This window comes from Callospermophilus lateralis, chromosome 7, assembly GCF_048772815.1.
Source record: "Callospermophilus lateralis isolate mCalLat2 chromosome 7, mCalLat2.hap1, whole genome shotgun sequence".
Classification (NCBI taxonomy): Eukaryota; Metazoa; Chordata; class Mammalia; order Rodentia; family Sciuridae; genus Callospermophilus; species Callospermophilus lateralis.
Genome location: NC_135311.1, coordinates 125,964,023 through 125,976,260, shown reverse-complemented (window position 1 = coordinate 125,976,260; position 12,238 = coordinate 125,964,023). Strand labels below are relative to the sequence as shown.

General features: G+C 59.0%; 1 protein-coding gene across 1 annotated transcript; it reads left to right on the top strand.

Annotated features, from left to right (window-relative positions):
- The first annotated feature begins 1,408 nt into the window (after positions 1-1,408).
- On the top strand, positions 1,409-11,492 carry Extl1 (exostosin like glycosyltransferase 1). Its single transcript, XM_077110135.1, has 11 exons — positions 1,409-2,181; positions 5,764-5,854; positions 6,147-6,254; positions 7,082-7,201; positions 7,618-7,750; positions 7,922-8,028; positions 8,745-8,834; positions 9,468-9,554; positions 9,954-10,114; positions 10,982-11,150; positions 11,316-11,492. The coding sequence occupies exons 1-11, from the start codon at positions 1,409-1,411 to the stop codon at positions 11,490-11,492; spliced, it is 2,016 nt and encodes a 671-aa protein (XP_076966250.1).
- Positions 11,493-12,238: the final 746 nt, after the last annotated feature.

The following is a 12,238-nucleotide window of genomic DNA, read 5'->3' as shown; positions in this document are numbered from 1 at the left end:
GATGGCATCCCCCATTCCGACTCCCGACTCAGAGCGCAGACCAAGGGACCAGGCAGGGGGTCCCTCGACTGGGCACAGACTGGTGGGAAGGAAGCCAAGTTCAGGAAGAACTTCCCCGTGGACTAGAGCCGAAGGTTGGACTTGGATGAGGTGGAGTGGGGACAGTGGGGTGCCTTCCCTGACCGCCCACTTCCCTGACTCTTCACTTACCTGTTTTCCTTCCCATCTGCCGCTGTGTGGGCTTCCGGTCCCTCCACAGGCCCCCAGCTTGGGGACTAACGGTCAAGGTTCCCTTCTGCCCCCAGACCCTTCTGAGCTGGGCCTCCTGAGGAATCCCCGCCCTCTCAGAGCTTCTCTATCTGCGGGAATCATGGTGGAACCTCTGCTTGCAAGGCTGCCGGAGACACAGACTGGCCGGTCCCCGCCCTCTGCCAGGCGCGACGCCTGTCCCGGGTTCTAATCAGCAAACTGGGAACTGGTGGGAAGGGGTTAAGTTGGAGACCCCGCCTCCCAGCCGGGAGCCAATCAGGCCGGCAGGGGCGGAGCCGGGCTGCGCGAGGAGAGAGCTGTGGACCGGCCAGATGCTGCGAGGGAAGGAGACGACGCTGGCAGGGCTTGGGGGACACGGGGCAGGGGCTCGGTGCCCCGGGCCTGGCTTCTGCCCTGTGACAGCTCTGAGCCTGAGGGTGCCGGGCAGCTGCGAGCCTGGGAAGGGGCTGCACTTCCTGGGCTGGGGGCGGCGGCAGGGTGGAAGAGGACCAGGACCCTGAGTCCCCCAGACCCCCCGGGCAGGGTCCCTGGTGGCACAGAGGTCCTGCCTTCAGCTAACTCAGGTGGCCCAATGGGTGTATCGTCTAATTTTAGTCCCGCCCAAGAGTGCCTGCCAGGGGCCACAGCGGGGGCCAGGGCTGCCCAGGAGCTGTCCAGGAGGGCTGGGTAGGGGACACCAGCCTGCTTCCTTCCAGCCCATACCCCTAGCCTGGCTGCCCCATGGAAGCCCCAGCAGCCCTCCGTGGCCTGGCAGATGGCCTTCCTCTAGGTCCAGGGCAAGGTCAGGGGTTGCAGCTGGGAGGGCAGAGGGCCACAGCCTTACTGTGTGGTCAAGGGTTGCATCATCCTGAGCCGTGCCGGGCGGCAGGGGCCCTGTGAGGAGGGCAAAGGCTGCCTTAGTGTCCCAAAGCCCAGGAAGCAGAGTCCCCCTGGGAGCAGGAGAGCAAGTCCAGAAAGCTGGTCCTCCTCACGTGTGGCTGGTGACCCTGATGGACCTTAGGCAGGGAGCTGCCTCGCTGGGCCTCAGTCTTCCCATCTGTACAGTAGGCGTGCAGGACTAGGAAGCTGACCGCAGGCCCGCTCTTCCTGTGTGACTGCAGAGCTGCCCACTTCCCCAGCCCTGGCCGTGGGCGGCCACATGCAGTCCCTGAGGAGAAAGTCTCTCTGGGTGGCACTGTCAGCCTCCTGGCTCCTTCTCGTCCTCCTGGGGGTCTTCCCCCTTCTCCGCCCAGCAGTGCCACCCAGGCCTCAGCCAGGGGCCTCCCCAGGCTGGCCTCGCTGGCTGGATGCAGAACTTCTGCAGAGCTTCTCCCAGCCTGAGGAGCCTACAGAAGATGCCCCTGGGTGTCCTCGGTCCCCCCACGGTGGCCAATGTACCTGGGGAACCTGCTTTGACACCTCGAGGTGCAGAGATGGCCTCAAGGTGTTCGTGTACCCAGTGGCTGGACCGACCTCCGAGATGCACCACCGGGTCACAGCCTCCCTGGAAGGCTCGCTCTACGGCACCTCCAGCCCCGCCGAGGCCTGCCTCCTCCTCTTCCTCAGCTCGGACACCCCAGCTGGAGGCTGCAGCCCGGAGCCTCCACACTGGAACTCAGGCAGCAACCACCTGGTCCTCAGCCTCCACTCGGCCCCTTGCCCCTGGGCCTCTCAGCTGGGACGGGCGATGGTGGCTGAGGCCAGCCCCAAGGTGGACACCTTCCGTCCCGGCTTTGATGTGGCCCTCCCGCTTCTCCCTGAAGCTCACCCGCTGCGAGGTGGGGCTCCTGGCCAGCTGTGGCAGCACAGCCCCCAGCCCGGGTTAGCCCTGCTGGCCGTGGCAGAGAAGATGGGCAGGTGGCGCCCGGCAGACGTCCACTCCCCTCCTGTTGGCTGGGATGGGCACTGTGAGCAGGACTCTGGAGCTGAGCTGTAAGTGAACCTTCCTTTGGGGGGGGGGGGATGGATGGGAGGGGGACAGTGAGAGGAGTGAGCCCAGGCCAGAGTTTAGGGCAGGATTGAGATGGAGAACCCAGAGTCATGGCAAACTTAGGTGTCAGCTGAAGCAGGAGGAGATCAGGTTAGACAGCAGGGAGCACTTTCATTGAGATGGAGATTTGTCTCAAGGGGTGTCAAAGGCAGATTTTGTAGTTCTCCCTTGGGAATCTTCAAAACAAAACATGACTCATGCCTGCTTATTCCCTCTCATTAATCCAATTCCTCCTACCCTAATATTTTATGTAACTACACACTTGCAAGATGCTTACTCTGTGCTAAGCTCTCTTATATAAATGATTATGCATAATAAAATAATACTAATTGCTATAGACTAAAGCATAGAGAGGTTAAGTAACTTCTCTGAGGCCACCCAGCCAGAATGAGAACTGCTAGAATTTTAATCCAAAATTGCCTGTTTCCAAAGCCTTCTGTATGAGATTTCTGAGTTGGGTTGTTATTGTTTCATTATTTGTGGTGGTGCTGGGAATCTCAGGCCTCACGCATGCAAAGTACACACTACCACTGAGCTATCCCCCCAACCTCCAGAATTCTGAGTTTTGACCTTGTCAAATGCTCCAGAAGGTGGAGAGATTAGTAGTTGTTCAGAGCTAGAAGCTGCTCCTGTGGCTAATCTTGGGTTTAACTTCTCAAGGAAACAGCCTTTGGTTGTTTCCAGAGCAAATATGTGTGTCTTGAGTTAGATCTAAAGAAGGACTTCCTGCCAGTGAGAATGCCTGAATATAGATAAGGGCATGGGTGGCCTGTGGCACATGGCTTATGCAGAAATTTCCTTCACTGGGCTAGCTGGGGTGACACACCCCAGGTGATAAAGGAGTTAACCCCTAAGCTCCTGAACCCCCGCCTCTCCAGGAGGCCAGCGGTCTCCAGAGGCTGTCTGGGCAGCCAAAACATGGAAGCCTTTTGAGGTTGTCCAGGCCCATGTGGCAGAGGGCTCCCTCCCCATCCCCTGGGGCAGACCTGAGTTGGAAACCGTCACTCTGGTGTCCCTCCTGGGCTCCTCCTGGGCTCGCTTTCTGTTCTTGCTGGAACAACATGGCTATTCCGAGCTCTGCTTCCCTCCCAGGCATTCCTCACGTGGCCAACCTCCAATCTGGCCACTTGGGGCTCCCGGGCTTCTCCCAGCCACAGGGCTCCCCTGGGAATGAAATCCCTCCTCCTCCGAAGGCACTTGGGGGCCTCGGGCGCCAGGCAGCCAGGGGTTAGAAGGGAATGGCCCTGTCATTCCCACGGCCCTCCAGTGGGACCTGTCCCTAGCATCTTAGCAGTAACCTGAAGAGGAGCAGGGGACCCCCGAGGCCCCTCAAGGCCCAGGCAGAGGCTCACCTTTGGTGACAAGTCACCATGCCACCCCTGGCTTTTCTGATTTCACGAGCAGGTGGGTGCGGGCTAAGTGTCCCTAACGGGTCTAAAATGGACCAGACCCCGCCACGGTCTGGCTTTCCAGGCCTTGGGGGCCACCCTCTGCTAGTCTGCATCTCTATTAAGTCTACTTCCGAGGGTTGAGCGTGGCAGTGTCGCTGTCCTTGACCTCTGCCCACCTGCAGGCGGCAGGACCCCCTCTCTGGGGTATCTTGAGCCTCATTTTCTCAGAAGTGCCCGGCAGATGCCTGGGCCAGACAGACGTCCAGGGACAGAGGAAGAGAGGGAGGCCGATGGCCCCGGGGCCAGCCCGAGAAAGTGGCCTGAATAAACAAGCACTAGGCAGAGAAAGAGGCGATTCAAGTCCCCGCCACGGTCCCACATTCCCTCAGCTGGCAGGAGGGCGCAGGGCCAGGCATGGAGCCAGGCGCAACTGTGGCTACTTGTCCCAGCCGCCCCTGGAGGGAGGCCTCGCCATCCCCATCTAGGGCGCAGGACACGGGGGCTCAGAGAGCGGTGTGAGGTAGCCACACGAGGGCCTTAGGTGACAAGGGGGCCTGTTCACGGAGCCCTCCCGTCTCTGATCAGACGCTTGGAAACCCTGGAGTTCAAACAAGTAACCCTTGTCCTCTGGGCTCCAAAGCCCGTGTTTTTCCACCTTGGTTGAATAGGCTCCTGTTGCTTTGGAATCAGGTCCACCCATTTAAATTGTTATTTATTTCTATGAATAGGTGCTTCATTCACAGGGTACAAAATTCCAAAGGCATAAAAGGGTGTACAGTAAAGTTTCCTCTCCCTCCCACCCTGTCTCCTAACCACCCAGGTTTCCTGTCTGCAGCCAAGTACCAGTTTCTCCTGTGTCCCCTAAGAAGCTCTGGGCACGCACACATGTACAGAGCCCCACCTCCATCTTTTTTTTTTTTTTTCTTCGTCGCAGAGATTAAACTCAGGGTCACTTTACCACTGAGCTGCATCCCCACACCCTCAGTCCTTTTTATCTTTTATTTTGAGACAAGGCCTCACTAAGTTGCTGAGCCCAGCCTTGAACTCCTGATCCTCCTGCCGAGCCTCCCAGCCGCTGGGATCACAGGCGTGCATCCTCACACCCAGCTGCCACCCCAAACTGACCTTCACTGAGCTCCGGCACAGTTCTCTGTGCTTCACACGCACTGATTCGCACCATTCTCACAGCCACTCCCAGAGATGGGAAGCGTGCACTGTTAGTGCTCCACTTAACAGATGAGGAAACTGAGGCCCCAAGGTCTGCTGGGGGACCCAGGAGGGCTTCCCAGGAGGTGGTGCTAGCGCTCACATGTTAACATGGAGCAGGAGGATTCCTCAGGTTTCTAGTCCCAGCCGGGCCCCAGGCTTCTCTGCAACGCAGTCCCCCATCCCTTCAATGGGGATTGGTGCTGAGGCTGCCTAATATGTTCAGGTTTCTTGAAGATCAGGCTCCGCACCAGACAGGCTGCAGCTGGGGGTCTTGAGGGCCCCCTATTCGTCAGTCTCACTCTGAGGCCCTGTCAACCCAGGGGTCCTGGTCCCCCTTCTTTCCCCAAGTTGGGTCTTGGGCCATCCCAGGGAGGTGGCTCTGACTTCTACCCCTCCCCCAGGGCAGGCACAGCCTGAGCGTGGCCAGGAGAGGTGGGAGGAACAGAGGAGGCCTGTCCGCCTGGCGAGGGGGCCTCTGGGCAAGAGCTTCCTGTGGTTCCAGGCTGGGGGCCCAGCCCACCTCCCGACAGAGCGGCCTTTCATGGGCCTGGGCTCAGGACGGGGGAGGGCTGGGCATGGAGGTCACTCAGGTGAGGGATGTCGGAGAGTCCCCGTGTGGCAGAGTGGAAGTGGAAGGGGCCTGGGAAACTTCAGGTCCCACTGCCTCCCATTTTGCAGGTGAGGAAACTGAGGCCCAGGGAAGGGAAGGGAGGAGCCTCAGGCTGAGCTAGAACCCGGGGCTCCTGTCTCCTGGTCCAAGAGCAGAGGGGGACGAGTGTGCAGCGGGTGTGTCAGTGTGTGCCACGAGGGTTGGTCAGCACGAGGACGTGGTGGCAGGGCTGTGTTCGGGGGCCATGGTGTGGGTGCCAGGGCTGTGGAGGGACCAGGTGGGGTGAGGTATCTCAGGCTGCTGTGCCTCCTTAGGACACACCCAGGGGAAAGGCCACCCAACGCCACGTTCTGCCTCATCCCTGGCCACCGAACTGAAGCCTGGCGCTTTCTCCAAGCCCTGCAGGTACAGTCCTTGGACATCCCCATCCACTGTCCCCTGGAGCTGGCAGGTATGCTGGGCTTCTGGGGAAGGGCAGCAAGCTGTCCACTTCTTTGCCATGGGGCTCAGGGGTGCCTGCCTGTGGCCAGGTCTCTGTACCCTCTGCAAAACAATGCTTCATCTTCAAATCAAAAACCATTTCCTTTTCCTCCTCCCCTGGCCCCCGACATCAGCAGTGGCTGTCTTGGAACTGGGGTGGGGGAGGGATGTGTGTGGGGGTGGGACTGGCTTCCCCAGTGACCACCCTGCCCCCTAGGCTGGCTGCATTCCTGTGCTTCTCAGTCCCTGCTGGGAGCTGCCCTTCTCTGAAGTCATTGACTGGACCAAGGCCGCCATTATAGTCGATGACAGGCTCCCGCTTCAGGTAGCTCAGGGCCTTGGGCACGGGGTGGGGACCAGACATGGAAGGGACCTCAGAATCCTGGCCGCAGGCTGACCTCAGTCCTCCTTCCTGTCCCCCATCTACGTAAATTGACTAACCTTCCCAGCCCCAAGCCTTCCTCTGGGGCTCCCTTGGAATCAGCAGGAGGGGGAGACCCTGGGGGCTCTGAGAGCAAGCCCTGACCTCTCCCAGCCTGTTTCTCCATCTCTAGGAGATGATCCTCATGGGCCCAGGTCGAATGGTTCCTGTCCAGTTAAACACCCAATTTAAGGAAAAGCTTCAAAACAATCCAAAATCAGAAGGCTTCCCGGGGCTTGGGGGGGAGAGGTTTGCACAGTGACGGTGACTGTGCCATCTGATGTTACTAATTTTGCCCAGCTCAGAAAAACATGTGAGCCTGCCTGAGTCCCCTGAGGAGTGAGCACAGTGCAGGGAATTCACAGGAGCCACCGTGCATTCACTGAGCTGCTACAATGGGCTAAGCACTTAGTAGGTGTCATTTGATTTAACCGATATGATCATCCTAGGACAGAGGTGCTATTGTCCCCATCTTACACATCAGGAAACTGAGACTCAGGTTAAGCAGCTTGATAGAATTTGCATGGTTACAAAGCATCCTTTAAACCCACTTGTGTGTCACCCCTGAAGTTGATGGCCATGTTACCTGGGACTTGTCCAAGTGTGGCTGCTGAAAGCTATGGGGACAGGGCTTCTGGTTTCCAGATCTCCAGCACAGGCTCCTCCTCCCCAGGGTCAGTCAGAGCCTGGCCAGGTCCCAGGCCTGCTCCTCTTCTCCCTCTGTGCCCCAGGTCCTGGCTGCCCTCCAGGAGATGTCCCCTGCACGGGTCCTCGCCCTGCGTCAGCAGACCCAGTTTCTGTGGGATGCCTACTTCTCCTCGGTGGAGAAGGTCATCTGGACCACTCTGGAGGTGAGGAGCTCCCTGGTCAGGGGCCTGACCCTGGACTCTTGTTCATCCAGCCCGCGCCATACTCCTCTTCCCAGTGGTAGGGGTCCTTCCTTGAAGATCTGGGATAAACCTGAGACTTAGCCGTGACATCTTGGACCTGTTTCTCTCCAGTCTTGACCTCACTCTCCCTTTCCGCAGAGGGGACAGCTGGTGGCAGCAGCTGCCTGGGTGCTGGTTTGGGAAAAATCTTGATGGGTGATGCCTGGCTTCTCAACCTCTCTGCTCCCAGGGGCCTGGTGACCTGGCTGCTGTCCTCCACAGGACTGAAGTGGGGTGGCGTGGGGCTGCTACAGACCCTGACTTTCCTAGATCCACAGGGCCTGCATGGGGCCCCAGGGGCCACTCCCTGCTCCCTCTGCACCCCCCTCACTTCACAGATTATTCAGGACCGGTTCTTTGGAGCACCCACTCACCCCTCTCTCCTGTGGAACAGCCCCCCAGGGGCACTCCTGGCCCGACCTACCTTTTCCCTGAGCCCCCAGGAGTTTCCCTTCTACCACCTGCAACTAGGTATGTGTGGGGTGGGACAACTTGTCCCCTCAACTCTAAGTCTGTCCCCGCCTCATCCATGAAACCCCTCCAAGACCCCCCAACCCCCAGTGTCTCCTGGCTCTGGGGCCCCCCACTCAGGTCTCTCTGCACAGGGTTCCATCTCCTCCCACCCTTTGTCTCCTTCTCCAGGCTCTCGCCCCGAGGGCAGATTCAGCACCCTGATCTGGGTGGGCCCCCCTGGCCAGACCCCCCTGAAGCTCATCCAGGCTGTGGCAGCCTCCCAGCACTGCGCCCAGGTCCGGCCCCTTCACCAGCTGGAGGCCTGGTACCCAGGGGGGACCCCCGAAGCCTCCTAGACCCCAAGGATGAACACGCATTTGGGGGTGGGAGCGGGGAACAGGGAGGATTTCCAAGGGTTCTTCTTGCCTCCTTTTTTGAGTTCCAAGTTTCTTCCCTTCCCCCAACTTCAGGGGACGCGATAAAGGCCCTGAGAGGCTGGAGAGCGGGGGAAGTCACCCGTTCTTCCATTCACACCCCATCCATCCATTCAGTCCTTCACTCTGCAGTCATTTTCTGGGCCAGGCCCTGGTAGAGCTGAGGCTGCAAGGAGAAAGCAGGAGAGGGCTCTGCCCCAGGATTCGGATTCAGTGGGCATTTCCTCCTGCCAAGGGAGGAAGCAGCTCAGCCAGGGCGCAGAAGGAACAGCTCCACCAATGGGACACTGGGGCTGGGCGGGGCTGGCATGACAAATTTGCTGGAAGAAGAGCAAACCTTGAGGCAGGAGACAGGGCTCAGGCTAGGGGCTACCGAACTACACCGGAATTCCTGCCTCCCAGAAACCCAGAGGCAAGGACAGGGAACCCAGGAGAGGACGGGGATCCCACTGAACCATCCCTTCTCTCCCCCACACACAGCGGCTCTCCCAGGTTCCTTCCGCCTTGACAAAGATTGCTCCTGGACCTCTTTCTGCCCCAGACCCCAGACTTCAGGAGCAATCCCCCTTTCCTCCTAGATCCTGGTTCTCTGGAGCAGTGACAGGCCAGTTCCATCCAGGTGGCCAGAGACAGCTGTGCCCTTGACTGTCATTGAGGGGCGCAGAAAGGTGAGGGTGAGGGGTGGGATTGTGCTGGGAACTGGGGAGGGCGCCCGTGGCTGTTTTACTTGGGTCCGGGCTAAAGTCAGACTTCTACACAAGCCTGCAGAAATCGAGACACAGGTTCCAGTTTCAGGTCTAACAGAAATGGTTCTCTTCCCTCCCTGGCCCTTGTGAATCGCGCTTCCAGAGCATGAGGGAAGGCAGGAGTGCGTGGGTGTCTCAGAGGAGGGATGGGGGGAAACCTGGGACCTTAGGGAAATATGGACACAGGGCAGCAAATTGGGGCGGGTGGCCTCTGAGAAGCAGGATGAGTGTAACTGCCGGCTGGCCAGGTGTCCCTGGGCAAGTCCCTTCAACTCTGGATCTGTTTCTTTCAAATGAAGGAAGTTTGACAGCTTCCCCCAGGGTGGTTGTGAGTGTCTAATATGACGGTAGAGGAAACCTGAGACGTCGAACCTGAAGGGCCCCTGGGGACCAACTGCTCCACTTCACCAAAGGGAAAAGTGAAATCGAGGGTGGACGAGTCCCAGAGGCCTGTGCGTCTCCGTCCCTTCCTTCCACACCATGTGGAAGCGCTCCGACTTATTGGGTCGGGGGGTTCTGGAGGCTGAGTTGCTTGCCCCCCACCCCTCGCTGCAGGTCAGTGACCGCTTCTTCCCGTACAGCGCCATCAGCACGGACGCCATCCTCAGCCTTGATGCCCACACCAATCTTTCCACAAGTGAGGTGAGGCCCGGGCTCAAGGATTCCTGGGGACAAAGACTCAGGGCGCTGACAGCCCCTAAGACTCCCAGGGGTGGGACGACCAGGGGTCCTCAGGGGCAGGCTTTTATTTTGGAAACCAATGGAACAAGCTAGCAACCTCTTCTTTAAAAATCCAACAGAAGCTTCTGCAGACTCTTCAAAACATTGCCTTTGTGGCTCCCTTATGAGAAAGTTCCCCTAGGAATTCCCTGGAAATGTTAATGCTATACTTCTTGTCAACTTGAAGTAATGGCTCCCCTCCCCTCTCCCCAGAACCCTGTCCCAGCCCCTCAGCCAGACTGGCCTTGCCTCTATAGGAGTGAGGATGTCCCAAGTTGGTCAAGAAGTCCTTTCTCAGAGCTCACTTAAATCCCTCTCCAGGTGGACTTTGCCTTTTCGGTGTGGCAGAGCTTCCCAGAGCGGATGGTGGGTTTTCTGACATGCAGCCATTTCTGGGACAAGGCCAGGGGTGGCTGGGGCTACACTGCTGAGATGGCCAACGAGTTCTCCATGGTTCTCAGCACAGCTGCCTTCTACCACAGGTACAGACACAGGCCCTGGCACAGGGATCAGAGGACCAGAGACCCCTCACTGAACCAGCAGTAGGGTGGCCTAGAGCTCAAGGCCCAGATCTGCCAGTTATGAAACCCTGGACAAGTCTCCCGCTTCTCTTGAGTCTCAGTTTCCTCATCTGTAACGTGGGAGTTTACATGTCACAGAGGTGGTATGACCATCCCATCCCTGGACACAGATCTCGACAATATCTAGTGTTAAGTAGAACCATCCCAGGTTTTCAGGAATCTGCCTGATGTGCCAGTCTTGGGGCAGGATCCAGATTCTGGAGGGCCCCTTAAACACGTTTAAACCAAATCTGAGTAACGTGGAAGCTTCTGTAGATTTATCCAGGAGCTCTGCCAGGAATTCTCAGTAGAGTGAAGAGGAAGCCTGTGTCTGCAGGGTGGACCCAGCTTGTCCTGTTGGGGGGCCAAGGTGTGGTGGGAAGCAAGTGATACTCAGTGCAGCATCAGCGTGGTTAATCCTTCCTGAAGCTGGTCTTTGGGTGCCATGCTTGATGGTTTGGGAACCAGCTGATCCATCCCCTCCCCAAATCTGGCTCTGCCTTAGCTCAGACCTCAAGCCCAGGCTGTGGGCACAAAGCTGAGGGAGAGGACAGGCTCACACTATTGCAGGCAGACACACCACGGTCAGCGCACATTGAGAGGGGCTCATACCAGGAGTGGGCGCTGTCTGAGGCAGCCAGAGCCGGGATCAGGGCTTTGGAAAGAGGTTTTGGGATTGGGGACAAAGGAGAGGGGAGGTCAGGAGGGAGGAGAATGAGGCCTGGGGGAGGGGATGAACTTGGCTGCAGTCTCTCCTTGTCCATCATCCCTCCCTCCCTCCCTCCCCAGGTATTACCACACCCTCTTCACCCACTCCCTGCCCAAGGCTCTGAGGACCCTGGCAGATGAGGCACCCACCTGTGTAGACGTCCTAATGAACTTCCTAGTAGCAGCAGTCACCAAGCTGCCCCCTATCAAGGTGCCCTATGGCAAGCAGCCTCTGGGAGCTGCTGCACTGGTGAGGAGCTCGGGTGGACGGGTGGACACTGGGAGGGCACGGGCTGGGGGAGGTGGAGTGGGAGTCCCTCTCATGTCCTAACCCAAATCCTTCTTGCTGCGGGCAGCGGGGGTCGGGGTTGAAAGGGCAGAGAAGCCATCGGTGCATTTCTCTCCCACCTCTGAGGCTCCTGGTGGTCCTGGGCCAGAGCCCCAGCCCTCCGCCCCGGATTGCATCAACCAGATGGCGGCAGAGTTCGGCCACATGCCCCTGGTATCTTCTCGCGTCCGTCTGGACCCGGTGCTGTTCAAGGACCCGGTGTCTGTGCAGCGGAAGAAGTACCGCAGTCTGGAGAAACCCTAGGAGAGACCTCGGTGGTGGTAGCCTGCGGGCCGCAGCGGCACCTGCCTCCGGGACGTCGGAGATCCAATCAAAACGGCCAGTCGGCCAAACGTCAGATCTGGGTCCGCCAATCACGGCCAGGGAGTCCTGAGGGGCGGGGCCTCCCCTCACTCGGGCGGGGCTGAGAGTGCGCCCCACTAGGCGGCTGCACCTGTGCCTTGGGTGGGCTGGTTCCCGTGGCTGAAGGCCTGTCTTGGCCTCTCCGCGGGGCTGACTTCTACCTGTCTTTCACATCCTGGCCCTTCACGTCGGATGGGGTCGCTCTGCTGCTTAGAGCTCGCGCAGTCCCGGCAGTGTTCAGGCTGGCTGGTTGTGTGTCCACCGTCGGGTCCCAGGACCCGCCTGGGATCCCCGGAGAGTGGGTCGTGTCCTCTTCTCTCTGGCCTGGCAGGTGCGTCGCAAACATTTGACGACTAGATAGATGGAAGGGACATTGACTCTGTGCTGGCGTGGCGGAGTGTGGTCTGGGTACCGAGACACGGCTATCCGCAGACGCCTAAGTTGTCAGGCTCAACCTTCGCGCCCCAGAGAAGCAAAGAGGTGCAGAGAAGCCAGGAGTGTGGATGGAGATGCGGGCCGTTTGTCCCAACTTTGTCAATGATCCTCGGCTGTGGCTCAGCCGGGCGCCTTGCATTACCGACCTGGGCCACTAGAGGTCAGCGCCGCCCCGCACTCCCTCCTGCGGAGGGCCCCGCGTCTTATACGCA

Coding starts and splice junctions, on each gene's coding strand:
- Extl1 (XM_077110135.1), top strand. CDS start 1,409: ATGCAGTCCCTGAGGAGAAAGTCTCTCTGGGTGGCACTGTCAGCCTCC. Junction 2,182..5,763: donor CAGGACTCTGGAGCTGAGCT/GTAAGTGAACCT, acceptor GTGCCTCCTTAG/GACACACCCAGGGGAAAGGC. Junction 5,855..6,146: donor GCTTTCTCCAAGCCCTGCAG/GTACAGTCCTTG, acceptor CCTGCCCCCTAG/GCTGGCTGCATTCCTGTGCT.